Source organism: Pseudopipra pipra, chromosome W, assembly GCF_036250125.1.
Source record: "Pseudopipra pipra isolate bDixPip1 chromosome W, bDixPip1.hap1, whole genome shotgun sequence".
Taxonomy (NCBI): Eukaryota; Metazoa; Chordata; class Aves; order Passeriformes; family Pipridae; genus Pseudopipra; species Pseudopipra pipra.
In genome coordinates this window covers 4,360,922-4,383,419 of record NC_087580.1, presented here as the reverse complement: position 1 = coordinate 4,383,419, position 22,498 = coordinate 4,360,922, and the positions used below count along the sequence as shown (strand labels likewise).

At 34.5% G+C, this 22,498-nt stretch overlaps 2 protein-coding genes across 3 annotated transcripts in view; both read left to right on the top strand.

The window, feature by feature from the left end:
- LOC135404424 (class I histocompatibility antigen, F10 alpha chain-like) overlaps positions 1 to 22,498 on the top strand; it is a 538,949-nt gene that overhangs the window by 138,128 nt on the left and 378,323 nt on the right. The window lies entirely within an intron of this gene.
- Positions 258 to 22,272, top strand: LOC135405989 (dynein axonemal heavy chain 5-like). The gene is made up of 17 exons (XM_064640501.1): positions 258 to 263; positions 1,136 to 1,291; positions 1,727 to 1,909; positions 6,660 to 6,903; positions 7,929 to 8,043; positions 8,480 to 8,670; positions 9,568 to 9,689; positions 10,129 to 10,278; positions 11,902 to 12,147; positions 13,457 to 13,676; positions 14,311 to 14,516; positions 14,852 to 15,055; positions 15,644 to 15,859; positions 16,691 to 16,903; positions 18,223 to 18,375; positions 20,225 to 20,456; positions 21,800 to 22,272. Exons 1-17 carry the CDS (start codon positions 258 to 260, stop codon positions 21,949 to 21,951), a joined length of 3,009 nt encoding a protein of 1,002 aa, XP_064496571.1. The 3' UTR covers positions 21,952 to 22,272.

Sequence of the window (22,498 nt, the reverse complement as noted above, 5' to 3'; positions counted from 1 at the left end):
TACATTTGAAGCCTGTTAGCACCAGTGACTCCATTTGTTTAATGAATTTATTTTAATGAAACATAAACTGTGGGTAATTGGCTGGATGGGCAATGTCTGGTAAATAAATATGTTTGCAGAATACTGTAAATGTTAGGAAAAAAACATCAACTAGTTCATTATTACAATTTCATCTAAATGTTTAAAATCAAGGTTCATAGCATGATATTTTTATCACCTTTTAATCAGAAATTATTTTTAATTTCTGTTGTCTTAGTATGGAGGTCAGGTGCTAAGTATTCTGCAAGTATACAGGGAAGACAGTAGTACCACAATGTACAGTCTAAGGCAAGAAACACCAATTCAATGCAAACATGAAAGTATGAGAAAGAAAGTCCTTACTTTCTACAATTATCATTACACCAATAAATCACCTTGAAAAAAAGATGCCTGAAAACCATAAAGAGGAACTTGAGGGGTGATAATAGAGTGGCTCTGAAAGTATTTCTACCAGTTTAATGTTGATTTTTATCTTGGTGTGGAACCCTTTAATGGATGCCTAGCTAGTTATGTTAAAAATTATTATTAGTTTGTTTTACAGCGTTTTTAAAATCTAAGCTGAATGTGCTTTGTGCTTTGTGCATGTGTTAAAAATTAATCATGGTTATACTGAGGACTACATTTTAAAGCAAAGAATGTTTAAGGTCTTGTCCGATGTAACCACCTAATTTTCAAGGAGAAAAAAAAACAAACCAGAAGAGCCCTGGTCTTGGAATTGACCCTGCTGCAGTTTGACTTGGGGATGTTATCCAGGATAAAATGGAAGGTGCTAAAAGGTCCCTGTGAATTTCTACTGTGAAATTCTTGAGTAGTTGCACTCACAGGATGTAAAAACTGCAAATGTTCAGTGCTGCTTTGCTTCTACTTTTGCAGTTGCAAAATAGAAGTTTAGTTCTATGAGATCTGAGAGAGAATATGGTAATTTGATGCTACCTTTTCTTGTGGTCACAATTCTCACCTTAATACTAGTCTACTCATCAGACCATTGTTTTTTGCAGTAATTTAAACAAAATGAAATAATTTATAAATATTAAAAAACCATAAAGCTCGTTAACTAGTCATATCATAATATATAGATCTCTTTTTATATTTTTAGATCACTTCTTTGAATCACAAGTATTTTAGAAATCATTTAGAAGACAGCCTTTCTTTGGGAAGGCCTCTCTTAGTAGAAGATGTTGGAGAAGAGCTTGACCCAGCACTGGATAATGTTTTGGAAAGAAACATCATTAAAACAGGTTCAGCTAACAAGGTAAAAATAAAACAAATGAGCAAACAAGTGGAAATGCCCCTTTCCTTCCCTCCCCCCACCTTTGCCCTTAACAAAATAACGCCTACTAAATATAGGACTATGAAAAAGTAAAGTAATTTAAATTTGATTAATGCTAATACAAAAAAAAATAAAAAAGTAGAGTTTAAGATTACAAATGCTCAATATATTTAGTGTATAGAGTTCCTTATCCTTTTCCTTATGACAATTCAAAAAAAATGAAATAATCTGTGAATGGGCTACTTTAAGTGGTCCATAGGTATTCTCAGCAAATTGTTTGCATCAGTTGTATAATTTAAAACTGTATTTTTATGCCTTTAAACAAAAAAATGTAGCCCTTTTTCCTATATGAAGTATCTGAAAGAGTGTGTACTGGTTCTTGATATCTCAAGACTTCTTTTTAATACTTTTCTTAAGGTGAAAGTTGGTGATAAGGAAGTAGAAGTTATGGATGGCTTCAGACTTTACATTACTACAAAACTGTCAAATCCGTGTTACTCTCCTGAAATCAGTGCTCGAACCTCCATAATTGACTTTACTGTGACGATGAAAGGTCTTGAAAATCAACTCTTAGGCAGAGTCATTCTCACAGAGAAACAGGTAAAAGAATTGATTGTATCTGTTTTCCTGGTTGTACTTTTTACATTTACCTGTAGAATGCTTTACTTTAATTTTAATTTGTTACTTTCTATTACCATATTACAGGGTAACTTTCTGACTCTCTCTATTGTGATTATTCTTAATATAACCTATTTGTGATGATTTAAAAACTGGCACAGAAGCAATTGACTTATTTATGTGGAAGTTTCTATTTCTCTTTATTGTTGCAACCTTACCATGTTCACCTTATTTTTTTCTGCCTCAATGATTTACAACTTCATGAGAATGGCCTATGAAAAGGAAAAGGGCTTAGAATAAAAACTGATGTTCTTCTGTCTACACACTGTGGAGCTCAGGGCAACATAACCATGGATAGTTGGTGTCACCAACCTTTTGGTGAAAAGGATTTAGACTTAGCTACTTTCTTGCTCCAAGGGGAAACCTACTGATTTTGACTATGCAGATATATTAGTTGAGGAAGTCCAATTTCAGGATGACAATCCCAATCAACATGCCACCAGCAGTTCTGGAGAGAGGCTGATTGGTATTTTTTAAACTACTGAACACCTAATCCCTGTAGCTATAAAATCATGCAATGTTGGAGACACTATGACTGTGTATTTACTAAGATTTTGGCAATAGTTCCAGGCTACCTTCACTAGAGAGGAATGAGGTGAATGTCTTTGTTCCCTTAGTGTGGCATTTGTTGAGGTTCTCTTGTTCTTCCAGCACCACCTCCCCCCCTCGCCAAATGTAAGATGTTTCTCGTTAACGGTCTCAGTCATCTTGTTCATGTCAAGTAGTTGCATTTCATTCCCAAACAGTCCATGGATCTCATGAGAGAAATCACACTCATTCTGTGACGGTCTATATTTTGTCAGACAGGTTCATTGCACCATCAGCTTTGCTTCAACCACTGACAGCTTGACAACCCACTATGTAATGAAATTATCACTGTTTATCTGAAACATGCTGTGATGTGTATATTCACAAAGCCTTATGCCAAACTTCACTTCTTGGGCCTTGCAATACAGCACATTCCTTCAGATGAAAGTCAGTTTATCAACAAATTCCTCCAGTCATTGCAGTTTCTGTATGCTTGCTTGGAAGACACAGAAAGAGAGGAGCTTGACTTTTATCAGAGGTGCAAAGCAATAGACTGAGAAGTAACAGACTCAAGTTGGTACATGGGGAATTCTGATTAGATATTAGGAAAAAATAATTACATTGAGAGCGGTCAAAACCAGGAACAGATTACCCAGGAATCCAAGAACAGATTACTGTGTGATTTTGTGGAATTTCCATTCTTGGAAGGGTTCAAGACTCAACTGGACATTGCCCTGAGCAACTGAATTATTCGACATGCTTTGAGCAGGGGGTTGAACTAGCTAATTTCTGTAGGTGCCTTCCAAATTAAAATTATTCTACTATCTGGCTGTCTCTTTGCCACTAACAGGGAATGTCTAATGAGTGGACATACTACGCTTTCTGAACCAGATTCTCAGAGTAGTATACTCACTACTGTTTTGTTTGAGACCACCTGGGGGATATTTTTGCTAGATAAATGACAAGTGGGCTGCCTGACAGAAAGGGAGAGTTCTATAGAATATACGTACCACTTTACAGTTTACTTTGCCTCTGTTCATACATCCTGTGGTTCAAGGTTTCCTGAAGAGTCAATTTGAAATATCCTGTGATCCAATACCTTTTTTTCTGTGGTATCTAATTATGCATCTTTGGGAATTTGGGCATTCCTCTCTTAAGTGTCTGGATTCTTGCTACCTTTTGTAGCCTTTGGAAGGGAAGTGATGGAATTGTTTAGCTGTGAGGCAGTTTGCCAAATGATTTGAGCAGTATCACTGCTTTGTGATATCCAGTGTTAGAATGTATGTGAGGAAATTCTATCCCAAAAAGAGATTATTTCTCTGAAATTAGTGTTCTTCAGGATTTGCATGCACATTTCTATCCTTCTTGCCATTCCACTGTCTCTGATACAGTTCTGATCTTAGAAAGAATGAGATTTAGACATGCAAGAAGGAAAAGGAGTGTTTACACCTCATCATTTGAAGTTTCTGCAGAGTCTAACTGTCTGCTACTGTGTTGTTTGGTATGCTCATTAGTAAAATCTGTGTCAAATACATTTCACAGAATTGACTGATTACTGATAAGAATGCTGGTACTGATCTCTTCTATCAGAATGTTAAACCAATTCCAAGATGTGAGTGAAGCATGAGAAGGTCAAAGGGCAGCTGGCACATCTGTATAAATTTAATTATACTCTATTTCATGGAATAATTGGATTTGAGAGACTTGATATATGTCTGAATGTAGTATAACATGTTATTTTATTGATATCCTTATTTTGATACATTAGCTGTTAAGAAATTTGACAAAAAATTTTTTATTTAGTGTCATGGATATGTCAGATTAGTAGTGGAGTTATAACATGCAAGAACTGTTTATGGGTTTTTGAATTTTCACATTCATATTTCAAGATCTGTGCTGGAAAAAGGCTCAGGATTCGTAAGGAACAAATTCTTGTACTTGTGAATCATTTTTGATAGAATGATATAAGCTATTTAGCAGCTTTTATATTTTATGGATATTAACAAGAACTAGCGTACTTTGTTACAGACTGTAAAATGTCATCTGCTTGTGAAAGGAATTCCATAAAGCCGGATTCAAAACAGCCTCTTTGATGCAAGTTCCTTAAATTTATGTACATGGCAACTTGGCTTAGTTTTTCTTCATCCTTGCTGTTCTGACTGGAAATTTTTGAAGTTACGAAGAAAACTTTTAACTGTGTCCACTTTCTGATCTGCAAAAAGTATTTTAAGAGCTTAATAGATGGATTTTTTTCACTAAGGTTCTCATCTAAGAATCCTTCACTTTAGTTTGTTAATTCTGTTTCCAACTTGTTTCTCAGGCTCTTCTTGTGCGGAAAACAGCTTTCAGTTTTTAAAATGCATTGCACTCCAAAGTATGTTTAACCTTTTAAACTGAACTCAGCAAAACGTGAAACTTAATTTGGCTCAGCATGTTAATTATTATATTTAATTGGATGCTAACTTTCTTTTAATACTATACTTTTAAAAAAAGGTTTCTGATTCATCAAACTTACATGATGCTTGTCTTGCTTCCTAAAATTGTTACCTGTTTTTCTTTAGTTTCACAAGGCATCAGTTGATTAAAATGCAGTTAACTGTAGTTTTCTTGTCTGTTTTCATCAGTTTTTGTCAGAATCTTTTGAATCTGTAAGCACATCTCTTAAGTTATGTGGCATTTACATTATTCTATAATGACTGTAAAATAATATTTTCTACCTGATGATGATGTTTCAATGTACCTTTTGTACAAGTGACAAGAAAAAACCCTAAATCTGATACTAATACAATGATTTTTCTTAATTTCCTTTTTAAGGTAAAAGGACATTCTTTGAAAGAAATGAATACTTGAATTACTTAGGAATGTAAGGAGAATGTAGGGTGAGAAGACCGCAAGTTTGGAATGCGAGAAAACAAAATAGCAATATCCAACTTGTAACAGTGTTTCAAATCTGTATAAATGAAGGCTACTCAAATGTGGGAATAAACCCTTTCCTTAAGCCTTGCTGAGGTCTCAGATCCATTAAGCCTCGAGTGCTATTTGAGAGGTTATGTATTTCTTAGTGTTGTCCCTGTTTATTTGGAATATTAGCAGCCAGTGAGCAGTGCAGAAGTGGACTTGGCAAAGGTGAACACACAACTTCCAAGTTAGTTCAAATTGTTCACCAGACCTTTGTAAACAAAGAAGGAGTACTTCTGTAGACATAGCCAATATTTCTACCAACTGGCTCACTTACTGCTGATTCATATCTTATAAAGACTCTTAACCCATCCGGTCTCTATTCTTTCTTTTTATTTCACTGTAATGTATTGAAACATTTTGTAATATTTCAATAGAGGATTTTTATCTCTGAGCAATTAATTTGTAATAAGTTTTTAAAGGTTAATTTAAAAAGTATTATAAGAATGAACTGAAAGGACTATTATCTGTGAAGAATATTTTTTTTTAGATATTTCAAACAGGTTTGGTGTTTTTTTTAATGTGAAACTGTTGATTAACAGGTGTCCATCTTTTATATAAGAGCACTGGAAAACAAACTAGGTACATAAACCACACAGACTATATTATAAAAAATAATCAAATAAACACTTACGTTCTACATATTTTCTTAATCAATGAAGCATTTTAGTGAAAGGCTTCCATCATCCCTGTTTGATGGAAGAATATTTTCAGAGGCACTTTTTGAAATATTTGCTGCTTAATTTGATGACTTAGGATGGCCATTGTAACTGAGACTAAATTTTCAATATGCTGATTAAAAAACAAGGCATAAATGAGGATGAGATCAGATGGAGTGGAAAAAAAAAGTCCTATACCTGGAAAGGTCTTTGCACTTGTCTTTTCTGAAACAGAAAGGAAAGAAAAACAATTACTATTCTGAGCATCTTATTCTTTTAGGGCATGATATGAGGATGTTCCATAGTATTTATTGAAAAGAGTTGTTAATGCCTACTTATGTAGCCGGTTCAGAAACCTGGTAATAGACCTTGTGTCAGAAATACCACTGGAATTCTTACCCCCAAATTACTGCAGTTACTCTTGACTTACACTGTTTTAGTAGGATCAGTATTTTTTAAACTGTTTTATTTTGCTTTTATTTTTGATTGATTTTCTGTTTTCCAAATATTACCACGTATTTCAATAGGAATTAGAGAAAGAAAGAACTGATCTTATTGAAGATGTGACTATGAACAAAAGGAGGATTAAGGACCTAGAAGATAACCTTTTGTTCCGACTTACAAGCACTAAAAGTTCTCTGGCAGATGATGAGAGTCTACTAATTGTATTGACTGACACTAAGAAGACTGCTGAAGAAGTAACAGAGAAACTGCAAACTTCTGCTGAAACTGAAATACAGATCAACTCAGCCCGTGAAGAGTATAGACCTGGTGAGTGAAGGTAGTGATGAAAGACAAATGGCTTGACCACGTATTTAAAACATCAATACTCAGAGTAGGAGAAACAGTAGGATAAGATCAGGAAGACCATAATTTGTGGGAAGGATCTTTGTTTTCCCATAAGTAAAATGTATCTAGGAAATGTCATATTGCGTGATCATGGAGAAAATATTCAATGTTAAGGTTCATGTGGAATTTATAAAATGGAGTGATCTATTCTCATTGTAGACTTCCCATTGCTCTATATACAAGTGGGCTGGTCTTTAGGGTGTTTAGGTAACTGTATGTTTGAGTTCAACATGTTGACACTCTTTTACAGGCCCAGTATATTGGTAAATCCTCTTTATATCTGTTCTGATGAATGCTTCATCATTTCTCCATAAGTTATTACAGTCAGCACATTTCATCTGTCTTTTGGATTTTAACTGACAGGTGAAAATGTGAAAAAAGTGGAGGAAAAAAAGGAAAGCTCTCTGGAATTACCTGCATTTTAGGGAAAGTATGAAATGGTACAGTTAGTGTATAAGAAAGCTTTGCAGAATTTGTAAAACCTTTGTATTTAAAACTAATGACTACTGAAAGTAAGTTAAATCAGTGCTGGGTAAGTTAAATCAATATAGTTCATTTGGCTTTTAGATGACTCCTATAAAAGTCTGTAAAGAGAAATTTGTTTGGACATTCAAACAGTACTTCAAACAACCATAATTTTTATATGTTCTACTGACAATCTGAACATTGCAGTGTACCATCCAGCTGCTCTCCAGATATGCTCATATTTGAAACTAGGCTTTACATAGTATGCATTAATTGCAGAAAAGATTTTTTTTTGCTGATGTATAAATGAGGATTAAATGAATAATTTTATTGCTTTTCTATGCAGTAAAGAATACAATAACTCAAGGAACTTCAGTTATCGTTATCATTAGTATTAAACCCACTGTACATGTTGTAGAGGTCTAAAGTTTTCTGCTCTGCATTTCTACTTCGAACACATTCTTGTTTCTTTTCTTTTTCAGTTGCAACTCGAGGAAGCATCTTGTACTTCCTTATTACTGAGATGAGCATGGTCAATGTCATGTATCAGACTTCGCTTCGGCAGTTTTTGTGGCTTTTTGACCGCTCCCTGGCCAGGTAATTTAGCTAACAATAAGTTGTATTTACCCAGTCCTGGAGGTGCTTGTAGTACAATAAAGATTTGTTGTAAGCTAATATCAGAAAGAAGACTTGCTTCTTACAGTCTTGACCATGAATTGTCAGTTTAAATACCCATAAGACTTCGTCTGTTAGTTACCAAGGCAACGAATCTTCTAATGTACTTGCAGTCCTTCAAAATTCGGCATTAGACAGTTAAAAACTATTATACTACATTGATTTTCAGGTATGCAAAAAGGCTTGATCAGAAATTATTTTTTTTTTTTGTTGTTCCTTCAATCTGAAAGTTGTTGCTAGCTTGCTGCTGATATTTTATGCTTGTGATCTGTTATCTTTCATGTTTTGAAAATACAGAACTATGGCTTTTTGTCATTTGCAACTGCAAACATTCAACTGCAGACCTTTCTTCTGACAGGTCTACCAAGAGCCCTATAACCAGCAAGAGGATTACTAATATTATTGAATATATGACATATGAAGTGTTCAAATATACTGCTCGAGGACTCTATGAGGAGCATAAATTTCTCTTCACATTATTGCTTACTTTGAAGATTGATATACAAAGAAACAGAGTGAAGCACGAAGAATTTCTGACACTTATTAAAGGTTGAAACTATGGAACAATTTTAAGTAGAGCATACATATTATTATAGAAAACTTTGGTTATTTCTCCAAGCCAACCTGCTTCTTTCTTTTGTACATTAGAAGCCAGTCAATTGTAAGAATACATGGTTATCTTTCTGATCTGGTGACAGATAACATTGTATGGTAGTTCTAATTTATAGCAGCACACTGAATATTGATAAATATATCTTTGGAATATCTTTTCCCAAAAAGCATTTATTTCCAGGCACATTGCACAAAAAAACCAGTAAAGCCTCAAAAGGTAAATTGGTTAAGAAAGACTACATTTAAGGTATATAATATAAGAAAATATTATAAATTAACCAAACTATAAACTCTGCTTCATAAAATATGGTGTGATTTTATAAAGTAGAAAACCCTTGTAACCTCATGATTAAAAATCTGGATTCTTGTGTTTGGTGTTTTCCTTTTATTTTGTTTTTGCTTTCTTTTAGTTTCAGTTGAATTTCAAGGAAGGCAAATGTATACATTGGCAAAGTTGTTGCATTATCTACATCAACAAAAAATCAAAGAAAAAAACATTGAAATGAACCCAAAGCCAAGTTAATTCTTTTGCAGTAAAACATAGATTTATTTTGTAATGAGAAGCTGTTCTGGATTTTAAAAAATTATGTAAATTTAGATGAAACATAGGATTTGAAAGTAAATTTTGCATATTACCTAACTCAGAAATTTCTTTATGACCTTCCTTAGTTATTAAGTCATATTTCTCCAGTTTGGGAAAGCTTAATCATGTGAAATAGTCTTGTAGTATCTAGTTTACATTTTCCAAAGGTCTTATTTTATTTATTATTTCTTTGTTTGTTTGTATTTGTGTCTCCAACAGTTCTAATTGTAACTAAGTTCAATTTCTTGCAGGTGGTGCTTCTCTAGACCTTAAAGCTTGTCCTCCTAAGCCAGCTAAATGGATTCTGGATATGACTTGGCTGAACTTGGTGGAGCTCAGTAAACTTGAACAATTTTCAGATATTCTTGATCAAGTATGTAAGAGCTTTTAAAATTAATCTCTCGTTTGACAGTGATTGTCTGGTAGTGATCAAACCATGTGGTGGAAAGGGTGTTCAGTAAATTCAACACTTGTATGAACAGTTTTAGCGGACACTGAGTGTATTGCAGCTAACTAAGTAAGTAGCATTTGGTATATGTTAAAAGTAATGAAAAATACTGAGTAGTAGCTCTTTTTTTCAGAACATGAATGCATAAAGGTGTTGTTGCATTCTGTAATTCCATACTTAAAACCTGGAAGTTTATCCTATAATTTTTAATAGCCTTATTAAACCTGTGTACTAATATTGCTAAACAAATGTCTGTGTGTGGATAATGTGTCTCTGACTATCATTAAAAATTTGTGACCTAGTGGCAGTGCAAATATGACTTGTCTGTTTAGTGAGACTTATTCCTTTGATGACATAACTGCAGATTTCCAGTGAAGAGAAACAGTGGAAAATCTGGTTTGATAGTAAGAATCCCGAAGAAGAATTGGTTCCCAGTGGCTATGGTCAATCTCTGGACTGCTTCAGACATCTTCTTCTTATCAGATCGTGGTGTCCTGACAGGACCATAGCTCAGGTACTTTTATATAGCCAACATGGTCTATTTAGGTATCACTAGAATAAATAGTTACCAGATTGCAGTTCAGTGCTGTTTTATGTAATGCTAAGCACCTTCCTGTAATGGACCATTACGTTGCGTTTTCTGAAATTCATTTTAGAAAATTTATGCATTTATTACAAGGGCAGCATTAGCAAAGTTATTCTAATGAATTGAACAAATATTATCCAATGATTTCACTGTGGAATAGGATTTCTGCTGGAGTCACATGTGTTTATCCAGATCTCTTTATCAGTTCAGAAGGTACTTTTCAGTGTCCTTGCTTACTCCCTGGAATTTTAGAAGTGTCCCCTTGTTAGGCTGAAGTAAAATATTTTAGTGAACTCAGTTGTCTGAGGGAAAAGGAAACATGAAAACAATTTAATTGAGGAACCATTTCCTGCATGGAAGAATTAGACCCATTTTGGAAAAATCTGTATTAAAGTCTGTTTGAAATTTTTAATTTAAAGCCATCTATTTAAAAAGAAGATAAGTATAAAACTGAAGGTTATTAAACAGACTATTTTAAAGAAAAATCAACTTCTAGGAGCCTATTTTTAATCTTTATCTCCAGTGCAAAAGAAAAAAACAATTGAATTCCTGGCAATTCAGAGCAATTAATGACAAATTATTGAAATTGGAATGCATCAGTAAAAGCGTGGTATTAATTTTATGGATGCACATCTTTAGACATTGTGATTGGATTCACAAAAATCCCATAGGAAGAGAAGTCAGTAGGTTAAACAGTACTGTCTAAAGAATATCTCTATGATGTGTGCTATATGACTGAAACAGATCATGCAAAATTAGTTCCTCACTACTGTTAATGGGAACAAGATACACTTTCATCTTACAATTTTATGAAAGCTGATAGTTCATCAAATGCTTAATGCTGAATATCTTTTGTCTCTGAGAAATAACCCAGAGGTATTAAGGGGAAGATTTATCCAAGATGAAAGCATTGTAGTGGGAAAGAGTACAAGAAAGATCATCTCAAAACTGTTTGAATGAGCCTTTCTTATTTCTCAGAAAAGAAAGAACAATAATCTAAAACTTCTAAAGATAAATCAAAAAGAAATAAAAGAGATGGTCTTCACCTGTTCCTCTGGATCTTTTACTTACTGATAGTTATTTTCATCATTACTACTGTTAATTCGTTGTTTGTTTAACCATGAAGGTGGAAAAGGCTTAACAGCTTTGAAACCCATCTTTAATGCTTTCCTCCTTTTTTCCTAGATTTGAAGGCTAGGAGTCACACTGTCTAATGGAGATATGATATGTAAAAAAATTAATTTTTTCTGAAGTTTTAGAGAGGTTATTTTTTTTATAGTGTAATTATAGGTATTACCTATAACAATACATGCAGATATTTGTAATATAATAATTATTTTTAAAATTTTAACTGGTCTTATAATGCTGTAAGAAATAACACCATCAAAGACAGTATGATGTATTGACATGTAAAAATAAACTTGTTGCATATTTTTATTTCTGGTATAAATTTTTATCAGTCTTTGCTCTTCAACTGACTTATTGGTTTACACTGGGAAGAAAACTATTAAATGGTTAGGTCACAGTTTAAATTTGCCCTTTTTAATATAGGCAAGAAAATACATCACTGAAACTATGGGTGAGAAATACGCAGAGGGAGTCATCTTGGATTTGGAGAAAACATGGGAAGAGTCAGATCCACGTACTCCCCTCATTTGCTTTCTTTCCATGGGCTCTGATCCTACGGACTCAATTACTGCTCTGGGAAAAAGACTAAAGACAGAAACGTGCTGTGTTTCCATGGGCCAGGGACAAGAAATCCATGCTCGTAAACTTCTACAGCAGACAATGGCTCATGTAAGTGACAAAAATCTGAATGCTTTTTGTAGCTGTATTAAACACTTAGAAATAAAAATCCTGTCATGAAATAAGGTTGTTTGGTGGGTAGTTAATGCTAATGCAAGAACCTATATTTATTTATATAAATAAGTGTCTTAAGTGATAAAACTGTCTTTTCAGTCATTTAGTTGGCCATAACAAGTTTTTTGATACTATACAGATGTTTTTCATTGAAAATGGAGTGTTTTGCATATAAAATAGAGTTTTTGTTGTAGATTGCTGACTGATAAACGTAGTTGAATTGATTTTTTTTTTTGGTTACATGACTAGTAAGTATTCTTGAGCAAGCACTTCAGAACATTTTTTGTTTTGTATTTTTACTAATACAAATGCATTTTGTTAAATCGAGAAAATTAATTTCAAATATACTATTGATAGCTACATAAACTTGAGAAAAACAAGGTTGTGTAGCAAAATATTTTGTATTGCTGTAGTCTGGATTTGTACTTGGGAGGGCCCATCTGGTAGCACAGGCATTTTACAAGTGAAACGTGGAGCAATTAAAGAACAAAATTATCTGTATGAGAAAGAAAAGGTGAGATGTTCCAATTTAGCATGCTTTGCCCCTCAGGTGATAGTACTGCTGGGCCTGCTGATGTGAAAAAATTAAGTTTCTTACACTCTTGTGTTATGAGCTTCTTCCCCGTCTGTATAACCTATTTTTCTTTGACTTTTGCCTCTTGACAACTTGGTTCTTGTTTGACGACTCCTCATAAAGAGCTAATTAGCAGATCAGATGAAAAGAAACTCATTCAAAAATAGGGAGGAGGAGCACCTTTTGTTTAGTTAAGAGAAATGCAGTTATTTTCCCTCATTGTCTCACATATCCTCTTAATGAAGAGGTATATGAGATGTCTATATGTAGTATGGGAATTCATATGAGAAAGTTTGATACCTATTGATTGATAACAATAGATTAATTAAGTATGTATATGTGGCTATTTTCCAAGCCTGGTACCCTTGTGAAGAACAAGGTTTAGCAGCTTCCTCTATGGAGCTACTCCTGAGCTCCCATATGTAAGCCAAAATTTATCAGTGTTTATCAGCAGTATAGTCATGGGAAGGTATGTTTTAAATGTACTGACATGGAAAAGGTAGAGATTTCTTGAGAAGAGCAGATGGGACAACTAAGGACCACTTCTTTACATGAAAAAAACAAATAAGCTAACACCACCTCCAGAAGGAAAAGCCTGCATCTTAGCTCACAAAGGGTGATTTCAGTTTGTGAACAATGTTGATAACTTCATATTTTGTTGTTTTAAACTAGGGAGGTTGGGCACTTCTGCAAAACTGCCACCTTGGACTTGACTTTTTGGATGAGCTGATGGACACTCTAATAGAGACAGAGAATGTCCATGAAAGCTTTCGACTATGGCTGACAACTGACATTCACAAACGGTTCCCCATCACCCTACTTCAAATGTCTATTAAGTTTACCAATGAACCACCGCAAGGGCTCAGAGCTGGGCTAAAGAGAACATATGGTGGTGAGTGCTAGAATGGCAGCGATTTAAAACCAAATTTTGGACTTTGGTATTTTTGTGTGGTCATGTTACAGCCAATATAAGCTAATATGAGGGACTGATCACAATTATGCCAGCACATATCTTGGTCCCTGTTTTGAGCTGGAAGTTCTGAAAATTAAGAAGAGAAGGTCTGCTGAAGTTCTGTTGCCAGAGCTAATTGGACAGCAAAACAGGAAATGCTTTTTCTTTTCTCAAATTTTGGCTTCTAGAATCTTAGTTCAAAGTGTTCGAATCTTTGGTCTTCTTCTGTCTTTTGGCAGAAAAATGATGTGTTAATATTTGCTGGCAATCAAGTGCTCTTTACATTACATAAAGCAAAGGACAAAGAGTCTGTGTGGAAAGCAACTTTATGTGAATTCAGCTATTAGTAAATTGTGGGTTTTTTACCCTGAAGTTTACTCTTTTAATTTGAGCAACTTAATAACATGCTATAAACTGTCCCCAGCATAGAACACTTTGTGGGACAATAATTAGACTCTTGGGAGAGGCAGGGAGCCAACTTAAGATCTCTAGAGTGAGATTTTAGCACTGATTTGAAGTAGTTTCAAAAAGGACTATCACTGTGATTCTTATTAAGTCCATTTACAATCAATAGGTGTCAACCAGGATTTACTAGATTCCAGTAAAATGGTACAATGGAAACCAATGTTGTATGCTGTAGCCTTTCTACACTCCACTGTTCAAGAAAGGCGCAAGTTTGGATCTCTAGGTTGGAATATACCCTATGAGTTTAATCAAGCTGATTTCAATGCTACTGTGCGCTTCATTCAGAACCACTTGAATCGCATGGATACCAAGAAGGTATGAATGCTTTTGTGGGGAAGGTATATTAAAATGATAGATCTTTATAGTAGTGGAATGGATATAAATGCTTCCTAATAACTGAAATACAAGCATGATTTTAACTTGTTTTCTTTCCCCATAAACATTTAGTATTCCAAGTGTACGTGTATTAGGGCAGCAGACTTAAATTAGATTTTTAATCCAGTGCACCTTAAATTTCTATATTAACCTGTATGTTAAACCCACCCCCCCAGCCATCTCAGAAATATAAATCTTAGAAGTACAGACCTTTTCAATGCTAATTGCATCAATTAGTTAAAAATGGGTGACTGTATTTAAAATACTCTTTTCAGGGGATCTCCTGGAATACTGTTTGTTACATGATAGGTGAGATCCAGTATGGTGGTCGTGTGACAGATGACTATGACAAAAGACTCATGAACACCTTTGTAAAGGTTTGGTTCAATGAAAATACATTTAATCAGGAATTCAGCTTCTACAAAGGATACAGCATACCTAAATGTACTATGGTGGATCAATACCTTCAGTACATACAGGTTGGTAAATCAAAGCTAATCACTTGTTTCTCATGAGTTTCTGATTCCCTGTATTTTTTCTTTTCTTCTGAGTGCCTGTATTTTGTCTTTTATTCATGGATTCTGCATTGATTTCTAGCATTCTGCATATCTATTAGTGACAACTAATTGTTTTGATCAATGTTATCGTCGTCATGACAGGAATATTTTCTTTTTCCTGTGGTTTGATTGAGTGACTTATCTAGAGGCACACAGTTATTGAAGAGGGTAAAAATGGAGTCCAGACATTGCGTATAACCTCACAGAAATAAAAGATGTAGATATATGAAAGAAAAAACTTACTATTAAAATAGCACATGGATGTTAAAACTGAATTTGTTTGGTGTGATTTGGGCTGTGACACAACAAATAGACCACAGCAAGTTATTTCCCTAAGACTGAAGAAATCTAGCTTACTTTACAATGTAAGGGGTTTTTTTTCTGTTTGTTATTTGGTTTTGCTCTATGTTGTTTTTTTGTTTGTTTGGGATTTTTTTTGGGGGGGGAATTTTTTTTGATTAACTTATAAATCCATATCCAGTTGTGCTCTTCTTATATTTTACTATATAGAGCCTTCCTGCTTATGACACACCCGAGGTGTTTGGTTTGCACCCCAATGCAGATATCACTTACCAAAGTAAAGTTTCCAAAGATGTATTGGACACCATCCTCAGTATCCAGCCTAAAGATAGCTCTGGTGGAGGAGGTGAAACTCGAGAGGCAGTTGTAGCCAGACTGGCTGATGATATGCTGGAAAAGCTTCCTGCTGATTATGTGCCATATGAAGTGAGTTAATGAAATCCTGTCAAAAACATTTGCTTCATCTTGCTTTTTATGGATAAAAAAAGAAAAACCAAACAACTTTTTTTAAAACATGTTTGAATTCATTCATACAGGCAATACTTCCAAAATATGCTGTAGAGAAGTCTGACCAGACTCTTAATGTTTATAATGAGATCACTAAATGTGGACTGAAGTGCCTTTGTAAGAACTTTTTAAGAAATATTAAACCATTTAATGCCTATGTTGTCATTTGTACTATAGAGGAGGTAGAATCATCAGCTTTTGACTGAGGTTATTGACACTATAAAATTTCTAGTTATGTTCATGCAGTTGTTAATTTGTTAACATTACTAACTTTTAATTAAAAATTTATCAGTGAGTTTGGTTAGAATACAAAACTGCCTGGTAATGTGATAATTCCCAGGCATTGCTGATTAATAGTGCTACTATGTTGAGGCAAAGTAGCTGGGACAATTACTCCTGATTGGCTTGTGTGAAGTGAACCTTGGAACTGTCTTTTGGAATTACATCTGAATGCCTTGAAATAGGGTTAACAGCCCACATGCTTTTTAAATGAGATTAGCTCATAGAATGATATACAGACTAAATCATGAGTTAGACTAAAACCACAGCCAATCTCATCATCCTAGATTTCTCTTGAACAAATCCTGTATTTCTGTCTTGCAGAGAATTCAAGGGAGGTGCCAAACTGACCATTTAAGTCCATAAATAAAAGTGTTACATCCTAAAAATCATACTAGTGCCTAATCTTGACATAAGGCCAACTTTGTTTTTTTCACTTTTATTGAAGGATCTTTGATTTTCTACCTACAGGTAAAAGAAAAACTAAAGAACATGGGACCTTTTCAGCCTATGAACATATTTTTGCGACAGGAGATTGAACAAATGCAGAGAGTTATTTCTTTAGTGAGAAGCACTCTGACTGATCTAAAACTTGCCATTGATGGGACAATCGTTATGAGTGAAAATTTGAGGGATGCTTTAGACTGCATGTATGATGGAAGGATTCCTGCTAGCTGGAAAAAAGTACGTGTACATCACTTGTTATGAAAAGAAAAAAAACCCTATTTCTGAAGAGCTAGGTTAAACTGTTAGACTTATAGTAAATACTTTTTTTCAATCTGTATTTTAAAACAGTGTTAACCAGAACTGTGAAACTGCTGGAATAGATTTTGTGCTAAAATAAACACAGTCAAAGCAAGCCGTCTTTCATTTATAAAAGTAGAAATGAATGTGGGGTTTGCAGGTATTTCCCATTTTAACAGCCTGTTGCATGTTGACAGGATAAAAAGCTAGAGAGAAGAGAGTAATTTAAAATGTGATGATGGATTTTAAAACATAGCACCCACATTAGTGGACTACACTGGTGCTATTCTTTGAGTTTAAGACTTGTAGTCATATCATCACAGAATAGTAGACACTGGAAAGGACCACACTTGTGAAAGTGGGGTCAATTAAAGCAGGTTTCTCAGGGGTCTCCAGAATCAAGAGTCCACAATCTCTCTGGGCAACCTATTCCAATGTTTGATCACATTCACAGTAAAAACCAACCAACCAACCAGCCACCAGCCAACCAAATTAAAAAAACCCTTAGGTTTAAATGGAATTTCTGACATATCATCTTGTGCCTACTACCTTTTCTTCTATAACTGACAAGGATCTGGCTTCATGTTCTTCCATTCTCTGCACACGAGGTATAAATATTTATAATATCTCCTTTGAACCTTTTCTTCTCCAGGCTAGACAATTCCAACTCTCAGAAACTATTTTCAGGGACAGCTAGAGCTGTTGATGGCAACTGATGGAAAGAAAAACGGGGAGGTTTTTTCATTGTTTGTTTTTACTCACAAAGTGTTCTCGTGGTACAAAACCTGGACTAAAGCAGATGCTTCACAGCACAACTATTCAAAGAGACAAACCTGATATCTCCACATTGTCTGAGATCAATTTTCCCTAGCTTTTTTTTCAGAGGAATAAAAAACCAGAACAGTTTTGGCAGAAATCATGTTATCTTGATTTATTGATCTTGGGATTAAAAAGGCATGTATACTATTTTTCTTCCTAGTTTAAACAGCTATCTAATTTTCCAAAAATGTAATAAAATGAACAATTACTATGGAGAGCATTATGCATGTGTAAATGGAATAGTAGGCATGAATTTGAAGAAAGAAAGACTTTGCTTCGGGTTTCAGTAGGATGCAATATTTAAGCATCAGGTTAAAAGTCAAGATATGAAAGATGATCTTCAAATATCCCTTGCTAATATTATGTTGTTTACTACCATGTGAGGAGTTATCTTTTCTTGACATGAATATGCTATTTTAAAAGATGTTTACTGTTTTTAGGCATCTTGGGCTTCCAGTACTCTTGGTTTCTGGTTTACTGAGCTTCTAGAAAGAAATCACCAGTTTTACAAGTGGATTTTTGAAAGTCGACCAAACTGTTTCTGGATGGCAGGGTTTTTTAATCCTCAGGGATTTTTAACTGCAATGAGGCAGGTAAAGTGGGTTTGAAGTCTCATTCTGCTTATATATTTTTTTACATACTTTTAAAAATAAAATATATTGTGTGATAAAAGATGAATTAAAACACGTGACTCCATCATGTCAACAGGGAAGATACGTGACTATCTTAACATTTCCTGAGTGAACTGTTCTTCCTTTGCACGTACTTTTTCAGTATTTCAACCACTAACATGTTAAAATATACTTCTGCATTGACCAAGACCCAAATAAGTAGGGGCTACCTTACATCATTATGGAGAATGATTGTCTCATGTTTCCATTGAAGTATCCTTGAAAATGAGTGTTAAGCCATTTATTTCCCTCCCCCTTTTTTTTCCCCTTCTTTTTTGCTCTGTGTTCAATACTTACCTGGCTGGAGATTGGGCAGAAAAACTCATCCCAATTCATCTTACATTTCCCTTCTATAGTTCAGTAGCTGAACTATAGAAGGGAAATCTTTTCACAAACTGGGAAAGACTTTATTAGTGGATATGAGATTTGATGTATTTGATAATGTACATATGGCTGTCAGCTTGGTGATTGTGTTGGTTGTTCAGCACGCTAGTTGCATTTGACAAATGGACTACTTTTTACATTAAAAGGAAGCAATAAATACCTGTGTTGGTCAGCATAAAGGGACATATTGGAGACAATAAGTGTCTGGAGTATGTGAACGGAAAAGAATACTCAGGCAGGAATATAATGGGATCTCAGGGAAAACCCCCAAACTTTTGGAGGAGAGAATGAAGATTTGTGGAGAAGGAAAAATCTCCCCTCTTAGGCTGAGATCTGAGTAGTGTAATCTGAAGTTCTGATTGGTGACTTGTGTTAAAATTGCAGGAATAGCCTTGGAATTATGTAACAAGATATTTCTTTTGAGTAAGCAGTCCTAAACCACAAATTTTTTTTGCACCCAAGCTTGTGGAAAAGGTTTAGTAGAAGGATTTGAAAGAGCTGGAATCTACAGAACTTTCTGGTTCCATAAAAAGAGACTGTGGATGCATAACAACCTAATATCCCAAGTAAATACCAAAGTGACCTTCTGGGCATTGCTATGTGGTGAAACAAATAGAAATGAGAAAGATGAAGAGCTAGAATGCTCATTAACTATAAATCTTCTGTTCTTTTAAAGCATCTAATTAACTGCAATAAGGGGGAAACATTAATTCCCATTACTTCCAACAAAGATCTTGGAAAACATTTACAAGACTGGGATGAAACTTTGGTTTGCCATAACTTAGTGACATGGGATAGTAAGGACTTGGGCAACTGGGAACTGAGTCTTTTCCAGTGCATTAACTAATAGACTAAATTTGAGGTATATGTTAAATCTTAAGCATTTCTATCTTCAAGTGTTCTCTGTTTTTTTTGTGGGTTTTTTTTTTTTTTTTGCATAGCTTTAGAGCTGAGTAAGCTCATTAATAAGAATTCACTTAGTGCAGGTGCAGGAAAGGAAAGGTAACCCCAGAAAATATATTTTACTTTGCACATGCAGTTAATGTTTTCTCATCTCATCAAATCTGTGAAATTTTAATATTCACAAGATGTGGTTACCTTTGGCATTCAGTGGTTGTGTTATTACTTAGTACAATCTTAAAGTATTGTATATAATAGAAAGATTGAAAATGAAATATAGTAGATAAAGTACTGAAAGCTTTTTTTGTAGTGCCATACCATCAGTACCTCAGAGACAAGTCAAATCGCTGTAAACATGAATATTATAAAAAGTTGGAGTTTTTGTACAGAAGAGGATAGGTTATGACCATACAATATAATTGGTGGGGAAAATGGCTCTGTGCATATGCGAAAATGTAACCTTCTAACTTTTGTCTGGATTGGGCAGGAAATAACAAGGGCTAACAAAGGATGGGCTCTTGACACTGTAGTGCTGTGCAATGAAGTCACTAAATGGATGAAGGATGATATCACAAGCCCTCCTTTGGAAGGTGTCTATGTGTATGGGCTGTATTTGGAGGGAGCTGGCTGGGACAGAAGAAACATGAGACTGACTGAATCTAAGCCGAAGGTGCTTTTTGAGATGATGCCGGTTATAAGGATATATGCAGAGAATAACAGTAAGTAATTGTATTGTAAAGGATGTTATTTTGATAGAATTCATTATTTAACTACATGGAAATCTTTTGGGCTATAGGGATTTCATGATGCTGTTGCTATTCATTGTATACATATAAAATCTTTTTCAATGGGAAGTCTTCCCAATCTTCCACTTAAAGTGTGCTTTCAGACTTCCTTGGTAATTGATTATGGGCACTTTCCCCCCTAATTAGATAGATACCTTCTGGTCTTAATGGCGTTAATAACTTTTTAACCCATTTACAGGTGAACTGTACATGTTGACAATATGTGACCCAGATTTAGAACATCAGCATTCATATAAATAAACTCTGTAACCTCTGTAGCCTCTGTAACCTAAACCCAAATAATCTCTTTCTCACATGCTAAATGAATGTTACATATATATATATATACAAAACATATAACCACGTATACACAACATAAAAGATATACATGGGGTTGTACATGTCTATATAAGGTGTTTATAGAGAACATGTTATATAATAAAAATGCATTTTTTCCTGGATAAGACTGCTTTTGAGCTAACAGAGGCAAGCAAGAGGTAGAGTGAAGTGGTGGAAAATGTTTTGTCCTTGAGGCAAAAAATGAATGTAAGAATGGGAAAGAAACTTGTGCGGCTGAAGGACAGTACTGTTATGTGAAAATGTGTAATTTGTGTTAATGTGGTGGTTTTTTCCATATAGAATAGGAAATGCTGTTGAATAGGGATGTAAAATAGGATAGAACTATCCACCACAGAAGGTAAAATTGGAAAAGTCTGTTGAAAAGCATTCCACCTCTAAAAGCAATGCTTGGTTACATGCTATTTTGAATAGTTGATCTTTTATAAAAGGCATGATCAGCAGCCAAGATACTAAATAATGAACACTGAAGTACTGAACTATTGACTAGACCACTGTTCTAATTCTGAAGTGAAGTAGTTGACGACTTGTATTCTCAAATACTACATGCATTTCAAAATAGGGCATTTTTTATTTTGACATAATATATTGGTAAGGAGTAATGTTCAGTGGGAAGATTGAACTAATAAGAACACTAATTACTCTAGTGAGTCCGTTTACATTTCTTACCACATAGAATTCCTATGTGCTGATTTTAAATCTCAAACCTACAGAAATTTCAAACCACATATGGCCTTCAGCTGGCATTAGCACAGTAATGAAAAGTGTGAGAATCCAGTAAAAGTGTTTCTTGGTGCTGATAGAGAGGAGTGTCTATTGAACTTTGACTCAGTTTTCCATATGCCTTATGACCAGTCCCTTAGGGTCCTGTTTTGTCAACTTAGTTTAAATTGCTTTTTATGTCTCTTCTGTCTTTTCAGCTGCAAAAGATCCACATTTGTATTCATGTCCAGTCTACAAAAAGACCAGTCGAACAGATGTGAATTACATTGCTGCTATAGATCTTAAAACTCGTCAGCCTCCAGAGCACTGGGTACTGCGTGGAGTAGCACTTCTGTGTGATGTCAAGTAACGTTAAAGAAAAAAAAAGTTTCCAAGAGTTCTTTTCTGTTTTTAAATGTAAAGATCAATCTGTAGTTAGATATACAATTGAACACTTCTAAAAGTATTATTTCTAAGGCACAGACTCCATTATGATAGTTTTACAAAATTGTTCTCAATAAAACTCTACAATAGGCTTATAAATGCTAAATCTTAGAGTGATATTATGTTTGATGTCTTTGACAAATCATGACAAATATTTAGTGTTCCTGTCTCCTAAATGTGCATAAACAGTCCTCCTGTGTGCTTAATTCTACCTTGAATAAAGATTAATTGATTTGAATGTTGTTAATTTTTGGTAGTAAATATTCTTGTATCAGGAGTTTTTTTTTTTTTTATTTTGGGTGTGTGTATCTATGGAAACTTAAGCCCAGTTGCTCATTCATATTAGTTGAAATTTCTCAAGATGATGTTCCAAGACTTATTTCCTAGCTGATAGTTTTTAGCTTGCTTGCTGTCTAAATAAGGAAGGTGACACTGGAAAAACGTCACACGTGTTTCACTACTTGGAAAACAAT